Source organism: Pteropus alecto, unplaced genomic scaffold (assembly GCF_000325575.1).
Source record: "Pteropus alecto unplaced genomic scaffold, ASM32557v1 scaffold3, whole genome shotgun sequence".
In the NCBI taxonomy this organism is placed as follows: domain Eukaryota; kingdom Metazoa; phylum Chordata; class Mammalia; order Chiroptera; family Pteropodidae; genus Pteropus; species Pteropus alecto.
Genome location: NW_006442484.1, coordinates 34688430 through 34702118, shown reverse-complemented (window position 1 = coordinate 34702118; position 13689 = coordinate 34688430). Strand labels below are relative to the sequence as shown.

The window sequence follows — 13689 nt, the reverse complement described above, 5'->3', positions numbered from 1 at the left end:
AGGAATGCCCCTTACTCAGTAGCAGGCAAACAACCTGAGTCAAGACACCTTGCTTCATGGGGAAACCTTGTTTGTCATTCTCGCCACTGATATGAACCACATAACCCTACCATTCTTCACCCAGAGCGTAAGCAGCAACTTCCATGGCCATATGTTTCTCATAAAAGGTATGAAGTTTTTGTTCATCATCCACTGGCAGCCAGTGACTGGGAAAGAGATGTTCAGCTTCGTCCTGAAGCAGCTGACCATCTCCAAGGTGCCACAAAAAAAGAACTTAGCCACTTTTAAGTAGACAGTTCAGTGTCATTAAGTACATTCATATTGTTGTGCAACCATCACCACTATCCATCTCCAGAAAACTTTACATTTCCCAAACTGAAACTCTGTACCCATTAAACACTAACTTCGTACTCCAATATGACTTCCAGCCTCTAGCAACCACCATTCTACTTTCTGTCTCTGATCATACAAGTGGAATAATACAATATTTTGTCCTTTTGTGATTGGCTTATTTCACTTAGCATGATGTCTTCAAATTTCTTCCATGTTGTATCATGTGAGAATTTCTTTCCATTTTAACATGAAATAATATTCCACAATATGCACACCCCATATTTCGTTTATCCATTCTGCCATCCAGGGACACAAGTTGCTTCCACCTTTTGGCTATTGTGAATAATGTTGCTATGAACACAAGTACACACATATCTGAGTTCTTGCTTTCAATTTCTGGGGTAGATACCCAGAAATGAAATTGCTAGACCATATGGTAATTCTATGTTTTCCACAGAGGTCACACAATTTTAAATTCCTATCAGCAATGCACAAGGGCTCTCACCAATAGTTGTTTTGAGGTTTTCTTGGATAATAAGTATGCTGATGTATATGTTTTCCAAAATTATAAAGTTCGATTTTCACTGTTAGGTCTTCGTTTAGTATGCACATTTTTGTGTAAAGCATAAAGTAAAAATCTAATATTAGTTTTCCCCCCATAGAGAAAGCTCCTTGCTTCAGCAGGCCTCTCTTTCCCCATCAATTTGTAATACTATCTCTATAACAAATTAAGTTCCCATATAAACATAAATCTATTTCTGGGCTTTCTATTTGATTAAACTGATCTACCTGGCTATCTCTATACCAATATAACACTCCTTGAGTCATATATCATTAACATATATTTTGATATTGGCTAGAGCAAGTTTCATTTTCTCTTCTAAGAATTTCTTGCTATTCTTGGATTGTTTTCTCCTATATGAATTTTAGAATCAGATTTCTAATTCCATGAAAATTCTAGTTGGTATTTTTATTGGAACTACACTGAATTTATGATTAATTGGAAAGAACTGGAATGTGAAATTAAGATACCTCTTCCATAAAAATGGTGTTATTTTTTCATTTATTCCAGTCATTTTTCCCCATTGCTATGTTAAATTAATCCTTTCTCTAAAACATTAGACTAAAACCTAAAAGACAAATAATGAACATTTTTCCTCCAAGGCACATAACAGTAAACCAAAAAAATTGTTATTAGCTATAGATACAAAATTCACATACTGTATAAATTCATGAGTTATAACAAGTAAAATAGATCATATCCAATTCATGAAGTTATTTTTTTAGGTCTAGCCACTTGAAATAATTCTTCAAAATGTAGCTTACATCCCACCACTTTCAGAAAACCTTCTCTGCTCTCTCATCTACAATATTTTCCTTTATTTTTGCATCAGGAATTTACTGAGGTCTGTATCAGAGAGCTGCAAACTCATCACTTTCAGGCAACGCGTGGCCTGTGTAAGTGTGCTTAGTTTAACCTATACCAGGTTTCTTAAAAACTGGAGACCAAAAAAATTAGGGCATGTCGCATAAAAATCACAGGATTTCTGACTTGCAGGTTATATCTCATACTTTCTTCTCAGTGATCTATCTATGACAGTGTCTATCTCCATGCTTCCTTGATTACCAGGGTAGGCAAATTACACACTGATTCTTACAGCTTCCACCTAAAAGTGACCTGTTAATTTCTAACCCACATTCCATTGGTCAAAGCAAAATCGTGGTCAGACTAACTTTAAAAACAATGAAAAAGTAAAATCCTACAATGTGCCTAGAAGGTAAAAAGTCAGAAATATTTCATATCATTGATGACTTTGCCTTCAATCTCTTCCCTTCTACCTAGTCTCCAAACTACCAATAGAATTACTTCTCAGAAACAGACTGAATTATCTCACAACTCTGCTAAAAAAATCTTTATGAAACTATAATGTCTACATGATAAAAAGTAAAAATCACTAAGAATGGCATTCAACATCTTTCATAATCTACTCCAAAGTCTTTGACCAGCTATTTTTTACTATTATTTCCCCTCATATCGCCTATTCTCCAGCCTTTCTGAATATGTCTTGGCATATATCCCAAAATTTAGTTCAAATATCATCTCCTCAATTCAAGTCCATGTTTCCTTTTTTTTGTGGAAAAAAATTTAACCCTACATCCACTGTACTTACAAGCCACATTACTTATAACGAGCACTAGTATTCACTCATTCAAAGTATTTAATATGTGGCAGGCACTTAAAACATAATTGCCATATAACTACTAGAATGTAAGGTCCCTAGATTAAATAACTATGTTCTTGCTTACCCTGGAATTCCCTGTAGCAACACCCAACACATAGAAACTCAAAATATTGGTCTAAATTCAAATACAAGACAAGATAAATGACACTAACATTTTATTTAAGTTTCATTTATTTTTATGCTTACTTTGACTGTTTCTGAAGCTAAAATGAACCCAAAGACTTGAACTAAAACTTTTAGAGACTGGAGACTATGTTTTAGCTATGTCTATCTCTTTGGTTTTGTCTTCTCTGCTCTTGGAAAAAGTTTAGTTGCCAAGACCTAAGTTGGGGTAGTTACAAAGATAATCAAGTTGCCAAATCACAGCAGTAAATGCTTTTAATTCAATCATCTCACTTTTTTTTAGTAATTTCAAGTCTGTAAGCACTTTGGCAAAGTAAATGTAAAAACACATTTGCAATTTAAAGCTATTTGTTTACAAATTCTAATAGTTCTAATAAAACATCTGTTTGTTTCTGCTTTAAACTACTGATAAGTTACATTGAAGTAGAAGACTGTTGACAGATTTAATGATTTTAGACTACCACTGTCCAAGTATTAACATCTAAGAATGCAAGATTTTAAAAAATGCAATATTAAAAACAATACAACTTTAAGTTGTTTGTAAGTATGGGCGCCATAATGAAGAACTAAAGGAAAAGTACCACAATAAAGCTAATGGAAGAAAAAGTTTTAAAAAAGACATTGTGAACAGTGTGAAATACTAGTCTAGTTGAAAAAGAAAAGTAGCCAAAAAGACTTGGCAATCTGAACAATTTCAGTATAGTATTGGAGAAGGCCAGAATATAATCTCAAGAGAGTCAATGGAAAAGAAAGTAGAATACGTTGAGTATAAGCTATTATTTCAGGAATTCTAGAATGAAATAGAAGAAAAGGTATAATGGCAGGATGCAGTGAAGTTCTGTTGTTTTTTGGATCCAGGAGACTTTTAAACATCTTTGTAAGCAGAGGAGGGGTATTGATGGGGATGAGCAAGGTTTCAAGAGAGGATAGGATCAGAGAATAAGTGGAAAGAGAAAAGAGAAAGGTTACTTCTACTCAGAGAAAGGTAAGAGTCCTTAGAATGGATAGAAAATCCTATTCTGCTCTTATTCCTATGTTTTAAAAGAGCCATTTGTAAACTTACCAGCAAGTTTTATGGAAACTATTTATGAGGAAATTCTACTTTTTCCATTAAGTAGTAAAATAATAACATTCTCCACTGATTTTTGTATTATATCTGCTTTTCTACTTTTTTGGCTGCTATAGATTATCTAATGGCAAGAGTGGCTATTATCAATCCAAAGATCTCTGAATTATTAAAAGATAATACACTTAACATTTCAGGTTGCAGAAGTAACATTGTAAGTATATGTCAAATTAGTCTAGAACATGAGTAGAATAAAATTTAAGGAAGAAAATTTAATCACTGAAAACCTATTCGATAAAGGAGCTATCACAGAAATTAGAACACTGCAAATTACTCCCTTGAGAGTCTGGGAATAATTGGGAAGATGAAACACATACATGAAATGAAAGACTCTCAAGTAATGTTTTTTAAGTTCAAATAAGAATACAAACTGAGGATACAAGGGTTGATTAAATGATCACAAACCAAGGAGAGGTTATTAAGCCAATACTTAGTTGTCCACTTAATGCAAAGGTTTGCAGTGGTCACTGAGATATGATGCAGCTCAATTTGTGGCCAGTAAAACCATTATTTCATGTCCAGCAGTTTCTCAGCATGGATTTCCAACATGGATATGTAATTTATTGCATCTAATGTTTAAGGAAAGTTATTTCGGTATTTAAATTTCATACAACTTCCCTTAAAGAATTCTACTAAAGCAACATCCTTACCTGTAATTTGCAGGTAAATCTACAGTACTTACATACCACCTCAACTCACTTCTGACACTTTTACATGCCTTAACATTGTTATTGCTACTTTCAGAATAAGTTAGGGAAATTCTAGAAGGTATCTAGAACATTTACAAAGTATGGAAACAGATTTGGAAGAGTCAAGTTCAGAGGTCCGTAGGGTTCTTAAGTGAATGAATTACATCTTACAAAATTAAAGAATCATGAATAAACAGGCAGACAGTAGAGGAACATGAGAATATTCAAAACTTAACAAAAGTAAATGAAAAATAACTGAAGCCTATGCAAAGATGCAATACAGAATCACAAAATGATTTCAACTTTCTAAAATATTTATTAGTCATAAACAGAGCTAATCAAAGAATTATTAAAAGTGCCTCTAAAACACTGAAAATTTCAAGAAATCGCAAACTGTTTCTTACACAAAATATAGACTACTTTGAGTGAATAAAGACAGTCATTGATAGCGCTATGGAAATGAGGAAAAGTTGGTAACTGTAAGGGTTCTAAAGGTGAGTTATAAAAATATTCCCAAAATTTGGTCATAAAACAATACATTAAAGTCTTAGAAAAGGAACAACACATAGTCATCCCTTTTGTTAATGGAGGACTGGAAAGATAATCAGTACAGAACTCAAAAGAGGCAGAAATTTCTTCTTTAGCTGAAAGCAGATAAAATACCCTGATAGAAATCTATCTAGAGGCCATTTGCCCAACAGCATAGAACAAGATAAATGATAATATTAAAACAACTGAAAACTCACTTAATTTTAATAAGAAAGTAAAAGAAATCATATATACCAAACTTATAGAGAGATATTAGTTATTAATTCAGCCATGTATCACTAGAAGAAATTTATCAGTATTAACACTGTACATACAAATAATCTATGGGTCACTTTTCTGGATCTTACCAAGAGTATACCAGGTTTACTTTTTCATATGTCACTTCTAAAGTCTACATTGTAAACCCAGAAATAGGATATTCTTAGTCTTTTCACTAAAAGGCAAATTTGATAATCTAATATATCCCAAAATTTTAAATCAAAGCAGAGAAAATTCTTATTCCTAGGACAAAATTAAATTAATAGAAAATGTTCTCCACATGTTATTTAGTGTTACAGTACAGCAACCAGTGATAACGTAAGCTTCTTACCATAAGGTTATCTATGAGCCGATTTTCTTGGGAGTGATTTCTTTCTCTTTGGATAACTAGAGAAAGGCTTGCAGTTTACAAAGAAATATTGAGTCTATATACTAACCTGGCCCAGTCCAGGCATACCTCCTCCAAGTCTAAGAAGTCTGTCCATATTTCTAGAAAACAGAAACAAAAGAAAACGTTCCTAAGCACAAAAGTGTTTACTCAATTGCTATCTATATAATTCACCTTCAGTCACTCAGTATGTCAAAAATATTGGTGGTAATTACAACACAACATCAGACTTCCTGTTAATTAACACCACATATTAATTCAAGAAGCTGTCTTCCATGCTAATTAACAGACCTTATTTTACTGCTTTGGTTTTGGGTTATCCCCAGTTTTAAAGACAAGCAATCTTAGCATACTTTCAAAACTTTGCTATCATTTAGTTAATTATATTTTCTTATTGTTATCTAATAAAGTACCTGAATGAGGAAAAATTGCCTGAAATGCTAATCATATGTGATTGAATTTCATTCAATTTGTCCAGAGTGTACAAATAAAAATCCTCACTTTTAAATTAAATTTTAACATCCTCATTAGTAAGTTCTGTGCTAATTAACTTACAGCTTGTCAGTTATCATCAAAACTACATGTGAAAGACATTGTGAGCAGATTATGGATCTCTGAATTAGCATCAAAGGCTTTTAAAAAATGAACTCATTATACTAAAAGAAATATTATAAACATTAAATACATTAAGATAGTGTCCTAGAACCTACACAAATATTTTGTGTTATTTCAGATGTTGAGAAGATATACACCTTTTTCACTAAGGAAATTCAGCTGCAGTTCTCAATTATAATTTTAGAGTTAATACAGAGAGGATTAACTTTGAAATATCAATCTGATTCTTTTTTTTATGCCAGGAATAACTACAGAAGACATTCTTATAAGCCTGAAAAATTCACAGAAGAAATCTAAGGCAAGAAATAATCGAAGGTAATAATATGGCCTCAAATACACAGAAGAGTAATCCAATTATAAAAATTAATATTTAGTACAGCTAAATACTTTAAACGTGAGAATGAAACATTGTTTTCTACTTGCTACTATGTCTTAAAAGTCCTCTTCTTCCTAAGTATATGCTTTAGAAAATGGTATTAGTACAAATATATTCTAAGTTAAATGCTAAGAGTTTAGTTTAGTCATTTGTCCATGTTGTTTTAGTTAGAACTGCTATACAAACTAAAATTCAATAATATACTTATGATCATTACAGTGTAATCATGTTTGCTGAATCCTGCTTACAATTTAATGCTGCAGTGTTAACATTGCAAACTTTATTCAAGACCACATACAAAAGAGTACACAAACGATACAGGCATGAAATCTTCACAAAGTGAACAAATCCCCATAAGCACCACCTAAATGAAGGAACAAATAGTTAGCACCTAAGAACATCTTTCATGCCCCCTTCCCAGTCTCTACCACCCACAAAGGTAGAATTCTAACTTCTAACAGCATACATTAGTTCTGCTGTTTTGAATTTATATCAATGAAATCACACACTTTTGTATCTGGCTTTCGCTCAACAAGTTTGGGAGATTCCCAACAGATAAACTCATTTAAAAAAATGAAAAGGTACGTAAGAAAACCTGATAGGCCACACAAAATTTCTGTTTAATAGCCTTACCTCATACTTCTAATAGCAACATTTACATATAAAATCTCCATCAAATTCTCATTAAAATTCCTCAACTCAAATACAGCATTCAATACATAGCACTTTTTAAAGGCTGTAGACAGAAAAAAAAAACCTTGTATATTTTAAATATTAAAGACATTTCTCTAGAATATATTAGCAATGGAAAATTTTTTCTTTTGGACCATTTCAAGCTTACAAACTTAAAAAACAAATGGAAAAAAACCCTAACAACATACAGAACACTTTAGACATTATATATATTCCAGGCCAAAGTCAATTCCCAGCTGTGTTCAGTTTATCTATTCCCCCTGTGTTGTTTCTGATGACTTTACACAGACTCCAGATGCTGTGAATATATATGAGCGATGTGGGGAGCAGAGGGAAAGAAAATCTGGCAGGTCAAATTTGTGTTTTTAGCAAAATTAGATGTCTCAGCAAACAGGAAAAAATATTTAACAAACTAAAACATTTAAGATAAGATAACCAGATTTAATAAAAATAGTAACATTTGGAAATGAAATATATTGATAAATGTTCTAAATTTATCACTACCTTTTTTTTGTTTACAAAAAGCAAACAAGAACTAAAATGATAGTTATCTCAATAACTATCATGAGCCTTAAAATCTGGTTATCTGATTTACAATTTGATATGTTAAAAATGATACATTTTCATAAGATATTTAAATCACCTCCTGAAAGAATAGGTAAGAGTAAAATACATTCTTAATTCTCACCTGGTCAGTAACTACAACTCCTGTGGTGTTAAGCTTCAATTTGTTGATAATAATGGCAAGTATGATTCTTCTCAAGTATTTTTTTCTCTCTTTCCTATAAAAAGTAAATAAAATCAGATATAATCATGTTGAGAACTGAGGAAGAAAATATGCCAACAGCTTTAAAAGAAGCAAAATTCCTAAAAACAGAAATCGAAATTGATTTTTAATCACCATTTCTAGAGGATATAGAATGAAATAGCATCCCAGAGAGCTACAGAACATAGTGATTAATCCTATATCCAAATTTTGTTTTTAAGTTTCTTTTTTTGAGTTCTAATTATATGTAAACATTGATATTTCATGACTTTTAAGTCTTTCTAGAGCTGTTTCAAAGAAAAGTACTCATATTTTTAAATAGAACAAAATTCATTGTGCAATTACCAAATAGGCCCATTGCAACATTATTACAAATCTGTAATGTTATGGAATCTTAGTGACGTTTTTGTCCTATGTCTTGAAAGATTGCTGTTTTGTCATCCTAGGAATTAGTTCATCATTTCTTAATTATTCCCAACTATACCAAAAAAGACTAAAATACAAAAATGGAAGAATAACAATCATCCAAAATGATGCAACAGTGAAAAATACATTGCAGCTATTGTATCATTTTTCAGTTTTTATTGTGCTGCCAACAGCATTGCTTCGTCTTTCAAAAAGATATAAAAGACTAGAGACATCATCTTTGTAGTCTTCTTTTAGCTTTCATTGAACACAGTCGAGAATTCAGAATTGTCCATATTCTACCAATAATGGCAAAGAGAGAAGAACTGACAGAAGGGAAAAAAAGTTTCACTATTAGAGAATCACAAGGTGAATATAAAGAAAGAACTCTAGTCTCTAATAATGACAATAAAATTGATGGTACAAGTCAGTTTTTTCGGCACTACTGACATTCATAACTAAAAAACTTTTTTGTTGTAGGGGGCTGTTTTGTGCATTATAGGATGTTTAGCAGCATCCCTAGCCTCTACTCACTAGATGCCAGTCAGTGGCACCCAGCCAGCCATGACAATCAAAAATATCTCCAGACATTGCCAAATGTCCCCTTGAAAGGGCAAAATCACCCCCAGTTGAGAAAAACTGATTTATAAGCAAAATCTCAGATTATGCATCTTTAGATGACAATATCCTAGATTCATTCTTTCTAACTTAAGAACCAATGAATGCTGGAAACAGTTCAACATAGAATTACCGCGTGACCTAAAAATCCACTCCTAAGTATACACCTCCCAAAATTAAAAACAAGTATTCAAAACATGAACATGTACATGCATGTTTATAGCATCACTATTCACAACAGCCAAACAGAAGAAACAAATGTCCATCAAAGGATAAAAAAATAAATTCTAGTACTGTATAGTCAAACAATGGAACATATGGAATATTATTCAGCTATAAAAAGGAATGAAGTACTGACACATGTTAAAATGTCAATAAATTTCAAAACATTATGCTATGTGAAAGAAGCCATGCACAAAAGGTCATATATGAATTCCATTTACATAAAATATCCAAAATACATAAATCCAAAGAGATAGAATGCAGATTTGTGATTGCCAGGAGCTTGGAGGCAGGGGAAGTAAAATGGAAAAACTGCTTATTGGGTAAAACATTTTATTTTAGAATAATAGCAATGCTTTGGAAGTAGACAGAAGTAGTAGATAGAAGTAGTAGCTGCACAGCTGTACTAAATGACAGTGAACTGTTCGCTGTAAAACAGTTAATTTTATGTTATGTAAATTTTGTGAATATACTAAATGACAGTGAACTGTTCACTGTAAAAGTTAATTTTATGTTATGTAAATTTTGTCTCCATAAAGTATTTCTTGAAAGGATCAGTGAGTGAACAACAATATATTTCTAAGAGCAAAAAAGAAATATGACATTCTCATCCAGTCAGGTATTCAACAGGACTTCATCACACACTATTTTACAAACTCTTTTGCTAAAGAGATATGTCATATTCTTTTATCTTTTATTATGTTGATACAGTTCATATGTGAAAAAATGCTGAAGTGTAACGCAAAGGTGAGTAAAGGAAATAATGTAGAAATGAAAAAACTTCATGGACTAACTCTAACTGGTGTTTATAAATCTAAAATAAAAATGTTTTACAAGCAAAGATGATGACCATCCTCACTTCAACAAAATTATGAGCTGTCAATGTTTTAAAAGTATTGCAATTGGGTAGTGAAAAAATTCTGGATATGGATGGTGGTGATGTTTGTACAATGCAAACATACTTAATGCCACTGAACTGTACATCTAAAAATGATTAAAATGATAAATGTTAGGTTATGTTTATTTTAACACACATATACGTTCCATGTATTACAAGTGCAAGAAGAACCAGAAGAAATAATAAGCTAGGGCCTATTAGAGATGTATTTAAAAAGTGGAGCTGATCTTTACAAGATAAACATGATCCAGTTTACGCATGATGGATGATGAGCAGTTAATTACATACAAAGGATGTTGTCTATTTCAGGTACACATACCTTCCAAACCAGGAAAATACAAAATAAAAATCTGTATAAAATTTTTCTAAAATTTTTACTTCTGTAAATTATTCATAAAATGACTTAACGGTGTAAGAAGTGCAAAAAGGTCCACTGGACCGAGATGGTAAATGGTGATGACTATTTTTCTTGGTATATGAGGGTTCAGAGCTATGACTGCAGTCTGAGTACCAATATTCAAATTCTGGCTCTGACATTTATTAGCTCTGTGTCCTTGGGTCAGCCACTTCTCTCACTCTGTTTCCTCACCTGCAAAATGGAAATAATGACAGCATCCACCTCATAGAGTTGTTTTGAAGATTAAACAATGGACATAAACAATACTTACACCATGTCTGGCATACAGAAACAATGAATGCTAGCTGCTGTTATCAGCACAAGCATCCCACAGCACCAGTATATCTACAGTACCTCCTACACAGTTCCTTCTTTCCACAAGGTTTGCCACTTAGTGAGTTTCAAAACACGGGCCATATTTTACAGTAATAAGTGAATCGCAATGGAGAGGAGGGACTTGCATTTTGCAGAATTTAACAAAGGGGTTCATAAAATTAGAATGTTACACTATAACATAAAAGAGAATACTTCCAATTCTTAGAAAGAAGCAATACAAAAGGTCTATGGAGCTAAACCAAGTTTCTATACCTATCAAAAAGTTGAGGACTCAGGGGTCGTTCATGATATGATTAACTTTACTTAAAAGATTATCAGATAATATGAATAAAGTGTTTATATGTAATATGTCATGCATACAGAAATGTATCCTAATTAGTAAAAACAGTACAAAATAAGAATCAGTACTTTCAAAAGGTTAATGATTTTCCACTTTTTCATCTCCCAAATTAATATCTGAATAGAACCTGACATAGATTGTGTTCATGCTAGAATTAAAATATTTACAGGAAATTTATGAAACTATAAATAACCCTAAAACAACAGATCTTTCAAAATTATCTTAATCTGAATTCAGAATGTGACAATTTTTTTAACTTTTCAACTATTGGTATCCCAATGATTTATAAAATTCAAATAAAATCAAGAAGCCCTTAGCTGTTTGGGTTTATCATTCTGTTTCTTAGTTCGCTTTTCATTTTTCATTCCCCTGTCCATATTGCAGTTAAATACTATTACTTCTCAGACTGATGCTAAATCTTATTTAAACTACTCCATATTTGTGATTTCACTGGATTTCTAATTCCTCTACTCTGATTTGTGGAAAGTAATTAGGAACTTTTTTCATATTCTTAAGGGCTTTCTTCAGCATAAGAAATACAGAGTCAACATTAAACTTAATTATATAAACAGGATTTTGCAAGCAAGATTTTCCCTAGTTTAAAATAGTAAGGACAGAATTATCATAAGTATTTCTTGTGGTGGCTCCTAACTACAGCATTCAAGTAAAACATTTATTAAGTACTACCTTCTGTATAAAGTGATACAGAAATAAAGCCAGTAAGAAACTTAGTGGCTCACACTGAAAGAATTTACAATCTTCCTGGGAAGGCATTATACAAACTCATGAAAAATACATAAAGCAAAAGGACAGCAATGTAGAGCTGGAAAGGCTCGGGAGCCAATCAGATCCAGATTTGAATCCTGGTTTCAAAACCTACTTGGCTAAACGATCTGGAACAAGTTACCTTCTTCTATACTCTAAACTTCATCTATAAAATGGAGACAATACCTATCTTGCAAGTCTGTTGTAAGAATAAATACAAAGCACCTAATAAGTACCTGGGATATGCAGTAAGTACTCAATAATTTTAGAGCTGGAAGAGATTACTGGATCCAATTCTCACATGGGGACACCAAAATATCATAAAACAATATGAATGTCAAATGAGTGCAACGAATAGAGTATATGACAAGTTCATGAGTAAGAAATCACGAGTATTCGGGTAAAGCTTTCACAGGTGAACACTGATTTATGAAACAAACATTGCTATAAAACTGAAAACAAATAAAAGCACAATTGTTTCTTGTTACTGATTTGCAGACATGGGTTCTGAACTTAGATACTAAACACACGGTTTACATGACAAAAAAATAGGATGAACCCATGTCATAGAGGTTAAAAACACAACCTTTCAACTGGGACAGCAATATATTATTTTCTAAGCACCTGACAGGGGGAAATCTTCCAAAATCAACAGGTGAGGCTTCATTAAAAGATCATGACTTCAAAACCTCCTTCTGATGGCCAGATGTAATTTTGTTCTGAGACAAATTAAAGACAATATTCAGGTTTTTCACTAAATACCACTTCACTAAACACATCTTAACTGTAGTTAATTCTGAGCCACTATGTATCTTAATCTCTTCAAATGCACAATAACCCATACAATTTGTTTGAAACATGTATAATTAAACTTCCATGGTTGGTAGGCTTACACGACACAAGGTCACCATTATGTTAATTATCTCCACTAAAATTGTATTCAGCTCTTTTTTGTTATTTCAACATTACCAGTGACTGTCTTGTAACTTTACTCATAAACACTGTCAGTAGTATTAAAAACATACTTTTGTGAGCAGTGAAAAAAATCATTTTCACCCTAGAATTATATTTCTATGCTAATTTTTAAAGCCTCTTTGCCATCTTTCTCACGAAAATCTTTATCAACTTTTGGTACGATCTTAATTTCAAGAATTTTTCATTCAGTCACTAGATTTATAGTCAGACGCTTTCGAAAAGTTTACGTTTTTCTTAGTTTGACAGAAGCTAAGTAATGTCACCAACGAAATTTAGTTCCAAGTGGTAACACACAGTAGCGGACTTCTACTTTACTGAAAACAGGAAATGTAATCAATTCACCAACAATAATTCAATTAGGATAAACTGAAAGTAAGTTAAAAGGCATTGCAGGAATAACTACACTTTGTTTTGAAGATGTTCAAGATTAAAAACCAGTGAATCTCTGGGGGTTTTATTTGTTTTCTGGAGTTGAAAACCTAACACCAAGAGAAAAAGGGTCAAGGCCTATGGGAAGAACAAGTGAAGAACAAGTAATAAAGAAAACATGCGTTTAGTGAGAAACTCAACTGAG

The 13689-nt window shown here is 32.3% G+C and overlaps 1 protein-coding gene and 1 pseudogene across 1 annotated transcript in view; both read right to left on the bottom strand.

Moving 5' to 3' along the window:
• The window catches only part of LOC112470282, an 8628-nt pseudogene extending 2878 nt beyond the window's left edge, over positions 1-5750 (bottom strand).
• PSMD14 (proteasome 26S subunit, non-ATPase 14) overlaps positions 1-13689 on the bottom strand; it is an 84953-nt gene that overhangs the window by 70803 nt on the left and 461 nt on the right. The window contains exons 2-3 of the mRNA XM_006921121.3: positions 8082-8175; positions 5759-5810 (exon numbers count right to left, since the gene is read on the bottom strand). Coding sequence (XP_006921183.1) covers positions 5759-5806 — 48 coding nt within the window. The 5' untranslated portion in view covers positions 5807-5810; positions 8082-8175. The remainder of the gene's footprint in view (positions 1-5758; positions 5811-8081; positions 8176-13689) is intronic.